Below are 15842 nucleotides of genomic sequence, written 5' to 3'. Positions count from 1 at the left end.
GAAGTGGGGGGATATTTTTTTGAAATTTCGACCAAAATTTGTCTCAGACGAATTTGGAATCTGGGACGAATTTTGAGGGTCCTCGGTTCCCGCGAAAGTTCGTCTCTTCCCCGATTTTCTTAAAATGCCATAACTTCTTCGTTTGAACTCCGATTTATACGTGGTCAGGTGCGTTGGACTCGTCGTTTCACGTACTTTCCAATGAACCTAATATTTCTTGGTTTTAGAAAATAAAATTTTCTTTGGTTTGCGGGAAAAAGGTGGGTGCTGTATAGAAACAGGCGCTTTGGTTGCCGAAAAAGGCGGGTGCTATAAAAACAATATTTTCGGTTTGTTTATCTAGGATAACAAGGTTTTTCGAAAATCATTCCTGTAGACACTCCATCTTGCTACGCCTTAAGAAGCCAAAGATTTAATTGGTCTGTCGAGTCTTGAGTCGATATTCTGCAATAGATTAGACATCTATGCATTCTAGGGTAGATTTCATCTCATTTTAGGTGTTTTCACAATCTTAAAGGTTTCTAGGGTGTTCCAATAGTATCTGGAAGATGAAAGTTTAAGTTTTCAAATAAGTGAAAAAACATGCTATTTATAGAATTTTCAGGGTTTTCCTCAATTTTGCCCAGTTTTGCACTACAAGGGTATTTTGGTCATTCCCGATGTGTCCTGTTTGGCCCCCGAGTTGTATCTGAGAAATCTTGAGCGATCTATGAATTTTGAAAAAGCTGCTATTTTTAGAATCTCAAGGTTTTTCCCATTTTGTGTACTTTGTGGTTGTGTTGGTCATTTCTAGTGTGCCTGAGACTATCTCTAAGGTATGACTAAAGAATCCTCGAAAATCTCAAGTGTTTTAAGGAACCTGCTATTTTTAGAAACTCATGGAGCTTCCACATTTTCATTATCTTATGGATATTTCAATCATTTCTCATATATCCAAAATCATCTTGAGGGTTTGGGTAATGAATTTGGAGTAATTTCGTAAGATTTGGGAAACCTACTAAATTTAGATCTCTCAAGGTTTTTCTCTTAGTCTTGCACTTCGGGGGTATTTTAGTCTTTTCCAATATGTCATATTTGGTCCCTAAGTTATGTCTAAGAAATCTTGAGTCCGTTCATAAATTTTCAGAAACCTGCTATTTTTAAAATTTCTCTGGGTTTTCCCTAGTCTCACCAAATTCTTGCACCTCCGGGTAATTTGGTCTTTTCTTGTGTGATTCTTTTGAACCCCAAAATGTGTCTGAGAGATTATGATGATTTCATAAATTTTGAAAAACGTGCTAAATCTAGAATTTCTCAGGGGTTTTACTTGACTTGGAAATTTTATGTGTCAAGGGCACTTTGGGTATTTTCAGGGGATACCAGATGATCCTGTTTGATATTGTTCACCGAAAGGACTCGACTTTAAAAGTTTCTATTTTTTAAGTTTGACCACAAAGACTTTCCATTTTTAACTTTCCCCTTTAGTGGTGAACCAATTTGAGAGTATTTTGGTTGCATTTGGATATGTAATGGTCAAATAGGGGCATTTTGGTCTGAAAATTTATTTTTTCTAAAGGGGATGGTTTGACCATATGTCGAGGGTGCACCATAAATGTCATATGGGTTGGGTTCATCAATAAAAAATTTGAATTTAAAAGATTTTATTGAATTTTCATTAAGAAAAACCCAAAATACATGTCATAAGGCCCATGGGCTATAAAGCCCACAAGGTGGGGGTCCATGTGGACCCACCCATGTGGATCGGCCACATAAGTGGGCGCCCCACATGGGGAGGCCACATGCAAAAATGTCCAACATGGGATGAGGTGGTTGGTGACATCATATTTGTTTTGAAAAAAATAATAAAGAAAGGAAGAGTTATAATTAGAAAGGGCTAGAATTGTCAGGTTAGAAAAATAGCCATAACCTAAGAAAAATCTATTTTTTAATCTAAAATTTGCCATAACCTAAAAATAGCCATAACCTATTTCATAATCTAATATTTTTTCTTGAATAGATTTTTCAATCACTGAGTCCTTTGTGTACTAAAAACCTTAGAAATCTGGAATTTTCAGAAATTTTGACTTCGTTTTGACCACGATTTGACCATTTGAACTTTACCCTTAAAAGGGTAAAAATCCAAAGATCAAATTTAAAAAGATGTCAAAACAGATCAAAAATTAATGAAAATTTAAACACAACAGACTTTTAAGGTTTTGGAACAGTACGAATGTTTTGAAGAATTTTGGTTGTTATTTAAGAGGTTTAACAATTTATTTAATTCAAGGGGAATTTTTGAAAAAAACTAATTTTTAAGAAATATATAGGGTTTCCAGAGCTAAAATTTGGATGAGAAGTAACTAAGACCTGATCTAATCTCTTGTGAATTTGTCAAGATTTTTTGTTGTTGTTAGATATTTGTTTATGATTTTTATGTCAAATCAAGCATGTCATATTAAATCGAAAAAAATAGCACATTGCAGTGACAAATTTTGAAAATATTTTATTGAGATTTGCTAGAATTACATGTTTTCACAAAGTTTGAGTTAATATGGATTATTTTTACTATGTGTTTCTTTGTAATTTCCTAATCTGGATAGATATCTTTAAAATCAATTATTGATAGTAAATCACTTTTGAATCCATGAAAATTTTGTAGTAATCTTATCGGGTCTAGAGGAAATTACTGTAAAAATTTCAACTCATTTAGAGGAGATTTTCTACAAGTCGATGCGTAAATCTATAATCTGGACAGATCTCTTTAACATTGGAAAATTGATAGTAAATCACTTTTAAAATTCATGAAAATTGTACAGTAACCTTCTCTGGTCCATAGAAAGTTATTGTAAAAATTTGTACTCATTTAGAGGCGATTTGCTACAAGTCATTGTGTAAATCTATAATCTGGACAAATCTCTTTAACATTGAAAAATTGATAGTAAATCACTTTTAAAATCCATGCAAATTGTACATTAACCTTCTCTGGTCCATAGGAAGTTACTGTAAAAATTTTAAATCATTTAGATTAGATATGCTACAAGTCGATGTGTAAATCTATAATCTAGACAGACATCTTTACCATTGGAAAACTGATAGTAAATTACTATAAAAATTCATGAAAATCTTACAGTAACTTTCTCTGGTCAAGAGGAAGCTACTGTAAACATTTGAGCCTAATTCGATCAGATTTGTTATAGGTTGTTGTGTAAATCTATAATCTGAACTGAAATTTTAAAAATCTATAAGAGAATTGAAATAAATTCAAATTTCCAGAGAATTCTAATTCTCCATCATGCATTCAACATTTGCTATGCTATGATAGTTTAATCGCCTAGATTGTGTTCGTAATCGTATCCAATTTGCAATCAATCCTTGATAATTTGAGCATTTAAATTATCGTATGTTGTTGGCTCCGAGGTCCACTGTCCACGAAAATCCTGAGAAGTATGCCAGGCAATAACATACTATAACTTACGTGCCAAATTATGCAAGGGTAGAAAGCACGATTCCCTTTCATGAATGCAACTCAAGGCTGAAATTCGTCAAGCCCTAGAGCCTTTAGTATTCCTTAGATATTAGGAATCGAAAATCTTTGAAAAATTAAAAATCATTAACTTAATAAATTAAGATCATTCGATCAATGCTTTTGGAACCGTTGGATAACAGTATCTCTTCGTAGGGACCTTTAGAACCAATTAGGAACACTTACGTCACGTTCTAGGTTTTAGGATGTCATAGAGTTAGGGAATCCAGCCTCGTCATGACCGATTGCTATTATTAGCAATTAAGTCATAGATCTAGTTACACTAGTTACCCCTTTTTCTCATAGGACAAGCCTAGTTACCTAGGATGTAGGTTCATCTACATTAGTCTAAAGAATGTCTTGCACTTAGATAGGACAATATAGCATCTTAGATGAAGTCTTAGGATAATAAAAGCTACTCAACTTGAATTAAATAAATTTTCTTAAACTGCTGAAACAGTCAGTCTAATTTAGATTGGTGTCCTAGATGTCTCAGGCATATAGCTTAGTTTAGGTACCGAACTACGATCGACTCTGATTCCAGTGAGGCTTGGATACGTAGGCAGCTTTTGATGCTTTGAATGGCATACCGAGCACGAGTCAGCCCACCACAAATGGTGGGATTTTGTATGTTAGTTTTTTTTAGTTGAATTAATTAAAATATATAGGATTTCTCATAAATTAGAATTTTAGGAGAACATTCACTTAGATTGAATCCAAACAAATTAAGAAAATCAATATACACATTAGGGATTACATTGAAATTAGATTTTAGGACGCATGTCACATAGTTCGCACATTAATATATAGTTAAATGAGTCATTTAAAAGAAATTCAGGATAGTTAACTTTTGAAATTGAAGACCGGATTATCGAGCAAGAATAGTGCATGTGGTGGTAATTCCACATACCTTCCATTCTCATAATCAGGTAACGAATCTAGATTTCTGGTCACTTATGGGTCCTAGATCTCTCATCCAGGTGGCGACTCTGTCTTCTCTTTTGCATGAAATTCACATTGCTTTAGTGATCCCAAGTTCACGAAAATGATGAATTAAATCAATAATAAAAAGAACACGCCAACCGGGTGGGTACGAGAGACCAAGAGAGAGTGTGGCGGCTCGCGCCCTCCTCTCGCGGGATCAGGTCCCACAATTTCCTTTTGTAAACACCCTAAAGAGGGATTGAAAGAAACACTACTAGTGCACTGGGACTCGTCATAAGGTTCTTCCTCACGACACCTACCATTAATACTGCCTTGATAAAATTGGGTGTCTACATGATTACACAAGGATGACATAGGTTTATTTTATGAATAAGAAGATGAGGCTTTCTGTATCTTCAAATAGTTCATGGCACTTGTTGAAAACCAAAGTGGTCATTCTATTATTACTCTTCTTACTGACCCTGGTGGTGAATTTATTTTCAAAGGATTTCAGGATTTCTGCAATTAATGAAAGTACAAAAGGCAGCTGACAGCAAGTTATACCCCACAGCATAATGGAGTCACAGAGTGAAAAAATAGAACATTTGTTGAGGGGGCAAGGAGCATGCCAATAGACAAGCGATTGCTTAATGATTATTGGGCTAAAGCAGTGGCCATGGCAGTATACCTATGGAATCACGCTCCTACAAAAGCACTTCAAAGAAAAACTTTGTATGAGGCTTGGAGTGGAAGAAAGCCCAATGTCAGTCATTTTAAAATTTTTGGTTCTATAGCCTATGCTTTTGTTTCGTCTGAAAAAAGACAAAAGTTAGATAATAAAAATAAAAAGAGTATTTTTATTGGCTATAGTGTGGAGACAAAAGGCTATTAGCTTTATGATCCTATTTCAAAAAAATTGATCATAAGCGGTGATGTTATTTTTAATGAAAAAGATGCATGGAATTGGAAAAATGATATGGAAGCCTCCTTATGTGTTCTAAATGAAAACACATCATGTGAAGCACCTTCCCTTGAGATTTGTTTGCCAAATTCATATGAATCACCAAGTTCATCTAGTGATTCCACTCCCTTGAGGATGAGAAATCTTGCTGATATATATGATTTATGTGAATTTGCTTATTTTTCAATGGAGCCTTCTAGTTTTGTTAATGCACTGAAAAAGAAAAAATGGTATGATGCAATGAGGGAAGAGATTGATCCAATTGCGAAGAGCAATACTTGGACATTGGTAGATTTGCCTCCAAACAAAGAAGCAATAGGACTTAAGTGGATCTACAACTCCAAGTTCAATGCCGATGGCTCTCTCCAAAGGCATAAAGTTCAGTTAGTTGCAAAGGATTATGCCCAAAAGCCAGGTATTAATTTTTTTGAAACATTTGCAGCTGTGGCTAAAATGAAAACTATTAGAATTGTTTTGGCTCTAGCAATTCAAAAGAATTGGCAAGTTTTTCAGCTTGATGTGAAATCAGCATTTCTAAATGGAGAACTTGAGGAAGAAGTGTATGTGGGTCAACTTTAAGGCTTTGATATCAAAGGCATCGAGAATAAAGTGTAGAAATTGAAGAAGGCACTCTATGAGCTTAAACAAGCGCCAAGAGCATGGTACAGTAAAATTGACAGGTATTTCTTGAAATCTCATTTCAAAAGAGTGCTAGTGAACCAACTCTTTATGTTAAAATTCATGCTTATGATATTCTAGTTGTTTGTTTATATGTGGATGACATGATATATACTGGGAGTTCTCTAGATATGATTAAGGAATTTAAAGAGAGCATGTTCAAAAATTTTGAAATGTTAGATTTGGGTCTATTGCACTATTTTTTTGGAATTGAAGTCATTCAAGGATCCAATGGGATTTTTGTATGTCAGAAAAAATAAGCTTTGGATATATTGAAAAAGTTTGGAATGGAAAATTGTGCATCTGCCAAAACACACATGAATACGAATGAGAAACTGCCTTGCATGATGGGGTTGAAAAAGCAGATGAGAAGATTTTTAGAAGTATGGTTGGTGGTTTAATTTATCTAACTCTTACAAGGCCGGATATTATGTTTGCAGTTAGCATTATTTCCAGGTTTATGGATAGTCCAAGCAAGCATCATCTTGGGGCAACAAAGAGAATTATGAGATACATCATTATATACACAAAAGTCTCTTACTCTAAATTGGTTTATTTTTCTGATAGTGATTGGGCAGGTTTCATCGATGATCGGAAAAGCACAACGGACTATTGTTTTAGCTATGGATCAGGTCTCATAGCATGGGTATCCAAGTCTCACAGCATGGGTATCCAAGAAGCAACTTACTACAACGCTCTCAAGTACGGAAGCCGAGTATATTGCTGCTAGAACTACAGCTTGTCAAGCAATTTGGCTAAGAAGGATTTCACATGATTTGAAGGAGGAACAAAGCGGGCCTACGTGATTATTTTGTGACAACAAATCTACATTGTCTTGACAAAGAATCCAGTTCATCAAGGAAGGATGAAGCACATTAAGATTCATCACCATTTCATTCGAGAAGTCATGGCTAAAGAAGTGGAACTAAAGCATTGCAACACAGAAGATCAAGTAGCGGATATTTTCACAAAAGCTTTGCCGGAAGACAAGTTCAAGAAATTTCGTCAGATAATGGGAGTACAATCTTTCACTTAGTTGAATTAAGGGGGATGTTAGAAGTTAATTCAAACTGTGTAGGGCCCACCCATATAGAAATAGTGAGAGTTAATTTTGTTTCAAAATTTAAGTTGAAGTCGGTTCTCTAGAGTTGGATGCAAGTAGATCTTTTAGTTTCTGTTTTCTTTCTCCTTGTTTTAGACATAGAGTGAGAATAGCTAAAAATTTTATAGGGATTGATATATATCTAAAGAAGTCATGTAAAGCACGGATGGTAAAAAGAGATGAAACGATTGGTTTTTGTCGCCGATAGTGACATCTATATGAGGATGCTTATGTTAGTTGTTTAAACGAGTGAGATGAATAAAATAAAAGTGATGATATCTTCTTATCAACCATGAGCTTCTTCTATCCTTCTTTGTTTTTTTTAGTTCTTAAAATTCCTACAGTTTGGTGCCCTTTTTAGTTTCACCAGTTGAATTTCTTATATGACTTCCATAGTCCTGCAGACCTTTGATAGTGGTCCTAAATTATACAGACTAGTTTGGCCGTGTGTCTAATGTTTATAGCCTAATTGTTGCACGGTTCAAGGCATTTAAGGTCATGTTATCGACCAAAACTGCCCACCACAAAAAGGGAAAATTTTAATTATTAAAGAAACCGTCAAATATGGAAGTAACTTATTGTGACTCGTATAAAACATGATGATAGAAAATAGTTACCACCAATTGCTAAAAAGTAAGGCCCACGTGAGCTACATGAAAAACGAGGAAGCGCAGGGTTGCTCACTACTAAAAAGTTCGTAAAAGCAACTGAGAAAGTTCTATAAGAAGCCAAAAGAGTTGGGTTTGGAGAGTTCTATTATGAGATCATATCTTGAGAATTCCTTATATGGGAAGAGTAGAATACAAGGTCTCTCTTGACTGAGAAGCCGGGTATCCTTAGCATACGCGGAAAGATTGGGTGAGAAAAACAAACAAACATACAACAACACCCTCTCTCTCTCTCTCTCTCTCTCTCTCTCTCTCTCTCTCAACAGGAAGTAGTGCCTCACAACTATACTGAGTTTGATAAATTGTGAACAGTAGGGCTTTGGATATTTCTTTCTGAGAGCTTTCGAAACTCAAACATGTCTTAGACTACAAGATAGAATTTTATCACAGTAGATTCTGATCTAGAAGACAATCTATTAATGATTCCTATGAATTCTACTCTTGCCAATAACGAAAGCCTTACGTACAAAGCTCTTCTGATAAATCTTAAACTAGAGGAGAGGTTTCCAAGTGACAGGCACTAAAACAGCTTAAGTTTTATATAAACAACAGAAGAACGTACCCACATTAATGATTTGAAACATCATAAATTTGACTGTTAAAATCCAATATGCCTTTCAATAAGAATGATATATAATGGTTTGAGTACAGACATATTCCCAATTAACTATAAGAAGAATAACCCAATTAATAGCTGTAAACCTTGGTGATCAGGACCATTAATTATGTGGGCCGTACCCAGACCATATGTATCGTCTCCATCACTTTCAACTCGAGAATTGTCGGTGCCGGTATCAAAGATCTTGAATTTTATGGATACCCATGTATCAGAACTCGGAAGTGCACGTCAGGGTTGGGGCGATCGAGACCATTGATCTGGTAAGCCACACCTGGTCTAGTTTGATAATCTCTATCCCGGTCAACCTTATAATTTGTCCATCGATCTAGGTAGGAAAGATCTTCTAACAATTCAAGATTTAAGATTTGACCAAGCTGAATTTTAATATACCACCGGCCAAAAACGAGTCCACAGCTGGTGCTCCACGAAAGGCAAACAGAGATACGCATGTTGTTTCTTATATTCATGCTGGAGGACATTCAACCTAAAGATATTTAAATTGACACTAATAACAAGAGGAGTAAGCTAAGAAAAACAGACTTTAAATTATGTTCACATACAGTTTTCCTGATTCAAATCAATATAGTGATTCGTGAAGTTGACCATCTAAATACTTATACCACCACTGAAACCAGATTGCATCAAATCAAATTATGGTGCATGGAGAAAATCTACATTCCTGCATACAATGGACTGGCTACTTCGGCCAGTTAACTTCTCTCTCTCTCTCTCTCTCTCTCTCTCTCTCTCTCTCTCTCTCTCTCTCTCTCTGTATGAGCGCGCTATATTCATTAGGGGTGCATATTCGGTTAAAATTGAACCGAAAAAACAAAAAAGTTGAAACCGAATATATTTCGGTTACCCAAAATTGGAACCGAAAACCGAATTCACTAATATTTTGTAGTTTTTGATTAAAAAAATGAAAAGGGGTGGGAAGTGGAAAAAAATAAATACCCAAAAAATTCAAAAAGTCTAACCCGTATCCCGAATTGAGGAGGGGAAAATGAAAATTTTCATTTTAATGTTGAAGATGCTAAGTTCATGCAAGTATATTTCAAAGGAACCAAAAATTGAAAGATTTTAGAAAATGCGTTTGAAGAAATCAGATACTCCAGTGTACAAAATGCATAATCTAAGAAAATGGGATAAAAAAGTTCATTAACTCAGGCATTGGAAAAATCCCTGAAATAGAAATCATGCCATGAGATTGTTGAAAGTGTTTGTGGAAAAGAACCCATCAAGCGTTGAACAATGGTCCAATTTTCATCCAAACAAAAGACTTTCATGAATAGAAGTGAGGAAAAACTCAAATTCAAAAACAAAAAAGATCCAAACTTAATTCCAGTTCTATTGTATTTCGAAGCAGCAGCTTGAGTTAGGGTTTGGGGAATAAAAAACAATTGCAGAGAGTGAGACGTGGTTGTGTGGAAATCTTCCCAATGACGCGTATATAAAAGGATTGGGTAGGAATTTTATATTTTAAAGTAGAAAAAGTCAGTCAAATTAAACACGTCAGATGGTTAAAATTCGAGACTTTCTCTTGAGGGAAAAGCTACCGAAAGGACAAAACTACCCCTACGTATGGGATGGAAAGATATATGGCGAGGTCATTAAAAGCGTAAAAAACAATAACGTGGGGACGTGTTAAATGCAGAGAGATTCTAAACCTGAAACCGATAAAGAAAACCGAAATTTAAACCTTTTAAATGAAAATTTGGTTTTCGGTTAAACCGATTGTTTTGCCTTTGGGAACCGAAACCGAAAACTGAAATTTGGATTTTTAAAAACCGAAACCGAACGGACCCAATTCGGAACCGAACCGAATTGACCGACCGATTTCGGTTTGGTCGGTTAATTCGGTTTTAACCGATTAATGCTCACCCCTAATATTCATCTATCTTAACATACTCATCTATCTTACCATACTCATCTCTCTCTATGTGCCCGCTATATCCGCCCCTTTTCTGACTTGGGACACCACCATCTATTGTAAAAGTAAAGTCATAAATAAACTAATGGAGGCTGTCCCAAGAATATCATTTCTCATATTATGTATATGGGATTTGCTAGGGAGCATCGCAGAAGCCATTTCACGGCTGGGCTGTTGCATGTGAGAGCTGTAACCTCAGATGAATTAAATGAATAAGACAAAATTTATGTCCACATGGCTGATCTCACATGTAACAGCCCAGCCACTAGATGCATTTTTCGATAGCGTAAATCCCATATATATATGCATGTACTATGTATAGATCTGAGAAATTATATGATGAGTGGGCGTACAAACTCGTACTCATGATCCCATCTTTAATATTTGGTCCAACAGCAGCTCACTTTTTGAGAAGCTGCTGATGGATCAAATATCAGCGGTGGTACTTCTATCATACTATCTATGCGTGTTTGTACGCTCTTTCATCGTATAATTTCTTGTATAGATCTATCTCTGTGTCAATCTTCACTCTCTCTCCACAATTGTTAATGGAATCACTCCATATCCTCTAATGACTTTTAAAAATGACGATTATAATACAAAAGAGTCTAATCGAATTGTGGGTTACAAAAAAAATTGGTACGAAAAATGATTACTCAACTTGAGTTGATGTAATGCAGTGTGAAGAGTATTTTGTTCAGATGTTACAAATTGGCTTTCTAGTATACATTTCTCTAGCAGAAATAAATCCCTAGGTCCCAAAAAATTGAATATACAAAAGGGAAAGGGATTCATATCTTTCAATCTGTGGTGTTTTGGACCTCAAATTCTTATAGATTGGACCAAGTTGCCCACGTTTCTTGCAGCATCTTCCCATGGCCATGTCTCAAACTTTTGTCCACTCAAGAATTCCCTTGCCTTGTTCAGAAGATCAGCCCCATTTGATTGAACTTGCAACATTTTAGGGCACCTTAACAAGCTGATATATGTCTCCAAGTCATGAACACATGAAGGGTTTTCCATCTTGAAGAAGTCAAGAGCCAGCTCAACTCCCACGTGGGCATAACATGAACAGCTCCATGGAAGCTCATATCTCCCTCCCAAAACCCTAAAATTCTCATTGAAAACAAACCCAGGTAGCTTTGTAACTGGGTCATTCACATTAACTACTCTCAAAACCTTTACACCCAACTCTTCACACCTCTCCTTAAAGCTTGAATTCCCAACCCGAGGCCCCGCAAATGAGTAAACTGTAATGGGTATTTCTTGGTTTGATTCATTTTTATTCAAACCAAGCTCCGCAATATCATAAGCAAGTAGCAAGGCTAGAGAACTACCCATGCTGTGTCCTGCCACTGTGATACTAATTTCCTCATCTTTATACTCATTAATAATCCGCGAAATCTCCGATAAAAGCTGTTCTCTGCAACTCCCATGGCCGAATTTGCACGTGCTATCATCGGAGGTGTACAAATTCAAGAAACCCAGCTCCACCTTAACATCTGACCGTTGATTATGTGGATCTAATCTTGCTGGAGTCAAAGAACTCATGAAATTCGCTATCCATTCGGGGTTTGTTACTGTTCCTCGGAAAGTGACAATTATGTCTCTCCTTCCCAGCTTTTTCACCTGTTCGTCCGATGAGACCGCAACATACCCAATCCAACGGCTACAACACGTCCCATTTTGGATTGGAATGTTGATATCTGGAGTGGCATAAATGTACTTGGTGACTTGATAACCACACTCCCCCATCCCCACCTCTCTCAAGATGTTCTTCTTCCCATACTTGCAATTCAAGTAGCGTTTCGAGTTCGGGTCTAGATCAAAGGCCTTGTAACACGTGGTCACGAACTCCCCATACCGTATAATCTCGTCACGGAGGAGGGGATTCAAGGGCTCAACAAGATCTTCCCAATTTTCTGATCCTTGAATCTCTCTCCATACACCAGCCAAATTTGAACTAGTTTCGGACTTACTCGGACGCATATTTGGACCCTTAGTCAGACCCATTTGTCCAACGTAAGAAGCCTTTATGGATTGTCTCTGTGGTATACTGTTCTTCATAGGAAATGCAATTTGCTGCACAAAAGGAGACTGTCTAGGCTTAGGGAAGCAAATTTTTGGTGTAATAGGGGATGGGTTTTGCGTGAAAAGACTCGACGCCATAGGTACGTAGAGGAATTAAAGCTCGAGAGGGAGACGAAAAGTGTGGTGTGGAGAGAAGGGAGTTGGGTTTTTTATATAGCGAGGGAGCGAGGATTTTGAGTGTTGGATTTTATGTTTTATTTTAAAATTCGGTGAAGGGAATAAGAAAAGTTAAAGCATGTTTGGCGAGAATTTGACTGGAATTTTTAGAATTTATTTAGTGGTCGGTTATTGGGTTTTTAGTTAAAACGAGGGTGGTTTTCTGTTGCGGCTGATTTTGTTTTTTAGATTGAGAAAAACCGGTCCAAACTTCAAAACGCTTTTGATGCGTCAGTATAAGTTGACTTTAAATAGCGAGGGGTAGAAAATGTTAATAAAAAGACTCGGAATTTTTTTGTTACCCACGCCGACCTTTCCGGGTATTTTTTTTTCTTCTAATCATCATCTCTCTCAAATTTCCCCCCTCGAGAAAATATTTTGTTGTGAGGCCAGGGTTTCTTTGTCAAATATTCAACGCGGTGGACGGAACAAGTTGATTTCCGCGGAATATCAGTAGAACCAGATTGAGACAGAGAGATGAATGGAGTTGTGGTCCCTTGTTGCCACATTTCGATGTGTCCTCTCGATGCAGCTCATTTCTGCCTTGTTTTCTTCATTAAAACAATGGAATGTGTGGGGACTAAAATTTTCTTCACCACAAGTTGGTCACTTAAGCTCTTTTCCGGCCATTTTTAGTAAGTTGTTTTTTTTTTTTTTTGAAAAGTAACAATTTTATTCATAACCGTGGTCAATATTACAGGGGGACAAGATGTCCTCTGGAAAAATATTGGGACCGTCCTCAAGTCATCCCTGCATGGGGACCATGCTAATCTTCTCTGTATTCAATAAAACATTGCCATATGTCTCCGGATAGACTTATCCATTTTTAGCAATCTATGATAAGAAAGTATGCACATGAAAATAGACAAATGAGAAAGGAAATGCACATGGGCTTTGTATACGGAGTATACGGTATAATTAAGAGAGGAATGCTAAACTCAAGGGCACCCTTCCATCTCAACCCAAGGGTGAACTTGCATTGATGAGATGAGAAAGGGCACCCCCATTGGTTGAAAGTAACCAAAGTGCATTTAATGGTTAAATGCTCTTTGGTTACTTTCAACCAATGGGTGCACTCTTTCATCTCATTTCAGGAATTCTAGTCTAACAGGCGCCCTTGCAAAAAACGGTGAAATGGGCGCCCCCATTGGTTAATATCCATTAAGGACTTTTATCATCGCAATTTTTTGTGCCATCGGAAATGAATATTGACAAATAGGGGTGCCCTTTTCACCATTTTTTGCAAGGGCGCCTGGTCAATCTAGCATTCCTCCGTTTAGAAGGATGGATTTTACTATAATATGAAAAATTTAGTCTGAGATTTCAAAGGAATTTTCTCTTTCTTGGCAACGTAAAACATGTGTAGAGCTATAAACAAAACTGCCTGGGAAGTCACTTTTACGGTTGGATGTATTTCTTTGTACAAAACTCTCTATAGTCAAAGCAATTCATTACGCATTAAAAAAAATGGGGGATATATATATGTCGCTAGATGGATGAGCATATATCATGCTCTAGACAATACATCCAACTTGCATATTTCCCCTACAACAAAGTAACTTTTACCTTACTTCCTAAAAGAAACTTATAAGAAACCATAATTCGATGATCCTAGCCCTTGATCTATCGAGTTCCCCCCAAGAAAAGCTAATTCTGGGAGTCCCGTATCTTACACACTACATGCCTTTTTAGTGGGACCAAGACCATATGTGGGTTGCCTCAACACTTTCTACAAGATCTGACGGTCATGTCCCCAATCCTCCCTGTAAGACCTAAAAAATGTAGAGAGAGAGGGAGAGAGGCTTTTGGTAACTCGAGTAATAAATCGAGTGAACCTAAATCTAGTTTAAAATTTTCATAGTAAAAACTCCTCTAGAAAATGATTTTTTTGGCGTTTGACTAATTAATATTCCATTATTTTTTTTCTAGAATAGAAACCTTCCCGTTTCATATATATAGGAGAATTTCATCCCTAGAAGGACCCCAAATTTTATTTTCTACGGAATATTTTTTCACAAAAAACATTTGCCCTATCTCTAGACTGCCCCAAAAGTAAAAACAAGAGGTGCTAGGGATACTTAGCTTCCCTAAGTCCAATATTTCTAGTCATGAATCATTTAAGCTACGGGTGTTTCTCATTTCCAGCCGGAAAATGAAGAGAGACTTTGTTTGAAATTAGAGGCCCCCCTTCACACTCTACACCGATATGAATAATAAGAAGGGTGTTGCATAATGACGTCATCAAATGTCTTTTGAATATCCTTTGGGAACTTTTTCATACTTTATCAATAATTTTAGGCGGGTTTTGAATACCCTTTCAATGGTATTACTGAAAATTAATGGGTTTACCATGAATTCAATATAGCAGCCCCTAAATTAGGTTTTCTTTATTTATAAGTCTACTATTCCATTGAACCTAGCCTTGTTTCTCTTCTTCTCTGATTCTAAACTGAAAATTTGGTTCTTGGGTTCTCCTTTTCTGCTTCTTCCTGGAAGCCTTGAGCAAGAGCTTTTAAGCCCGAGTGGAAATAAGATGAAATATTCTTGTTCTGGTTGGTTGGTATTAGGGATTATTTCTTTTGACTGCATTCCTATAAAGGGGCAAGAAAGTTAGAGAAATATTAGAGGTCTGCCACCCAATTTTGATTGGAGAAGCCATGAAATTAGGTGGGCTTTTGGGTAAGAAGAATAATTTGAAGAAGGCCTTTCTATGGTTATAACAACGTTTCCTGCCATTAAAGTAACACAAATGAACCATTAGTTTATGTACCCAAGACAACCCCATTTGAGCCTACATGGCAACTGATTTCTTCTTTATTGATTAAGGGTTCGATTTTAGTTATTCGTCCAAACAAGAATGTAGTCAAAAGAAAGTGAAGTGGATGGAGTGGACAACGGTTGTTTGGTTGTCAAAAGAAAGTGTGGTCAAGTAAGTGTGGGTGTCATTACCAAGACCTACAGCAAAAGTGGGTATCATTATCAAAACACGGGAGCTAAATTCAGTGTCATTATAAAAGTAAGAAGAGTTTTTCAAGCATTTTCCAACCTACTGGCACAGAAAATGAAATGTTTTGAAAACACTTGGGCTAACAAGGTAAAGCGCAATCCACATGGTTATGGAGGCATTGCAACCAAATGCGTGCAAATGCGTGCAAAGTGGCATGGACGCTTAACTTGTTATAAGCGCTGAGAGGGGGTCAAGTCTTGCACT

At 36.6% G+C, this 15842-nt stretch overlaps 1 protein-coding gene and 1 pseudogene across 1 annotated transcript; both read right to left on the bottom strand.

The window, feature by feature from the left end:
- Positions 1-11206: 11206 nt before the first annotated feature.
- On the bottom strand, positions 11207-12553 carry LOC143891191 (galactolipase DONGLE, chloroplastic-like). The gene has a single exon (XM_077395824.1). It carries the CDS (start codon positions 12551-12553, stop codon positions 11207-11209), a length of 1347 nt encoding a protein of 448 aa, XP_077251939.1.
- Positions 12554-13351: 798 nt separating this feature from the next.
- On the bottom strand, positions 13352-13447 carry LOC143891504 (U6 spliceosomal RNA; annotated as a pseudogene).
- Positions 13448-15842: the final 2395 nt, after the last annotated feature.

This window comes from Tasmannia lanceolata, unplaced genomic scaffold (genome assembly GCF_043159265.1).
Source record: "Tasmannia lanceolata isolate RefF3 unplaced genomic scaffold, GAP_Taslan_0.1 ptg000013l, whole genome shotgun sequence".
In the NCBI taxonomy this organism is placed as follows: domain Eukaryota; kingdom Viridiplantae; phylum Streptophyta; class Magnoliopsida; order Canellales; family Winteraceae; genus Tasmannia; species Tasmannia lanceolata.
The sequence above is the reverse complement of the archived record's forward strand: the minus strand, read 5'-3'. Positions and strand labels throughout refer to the sequence as shown.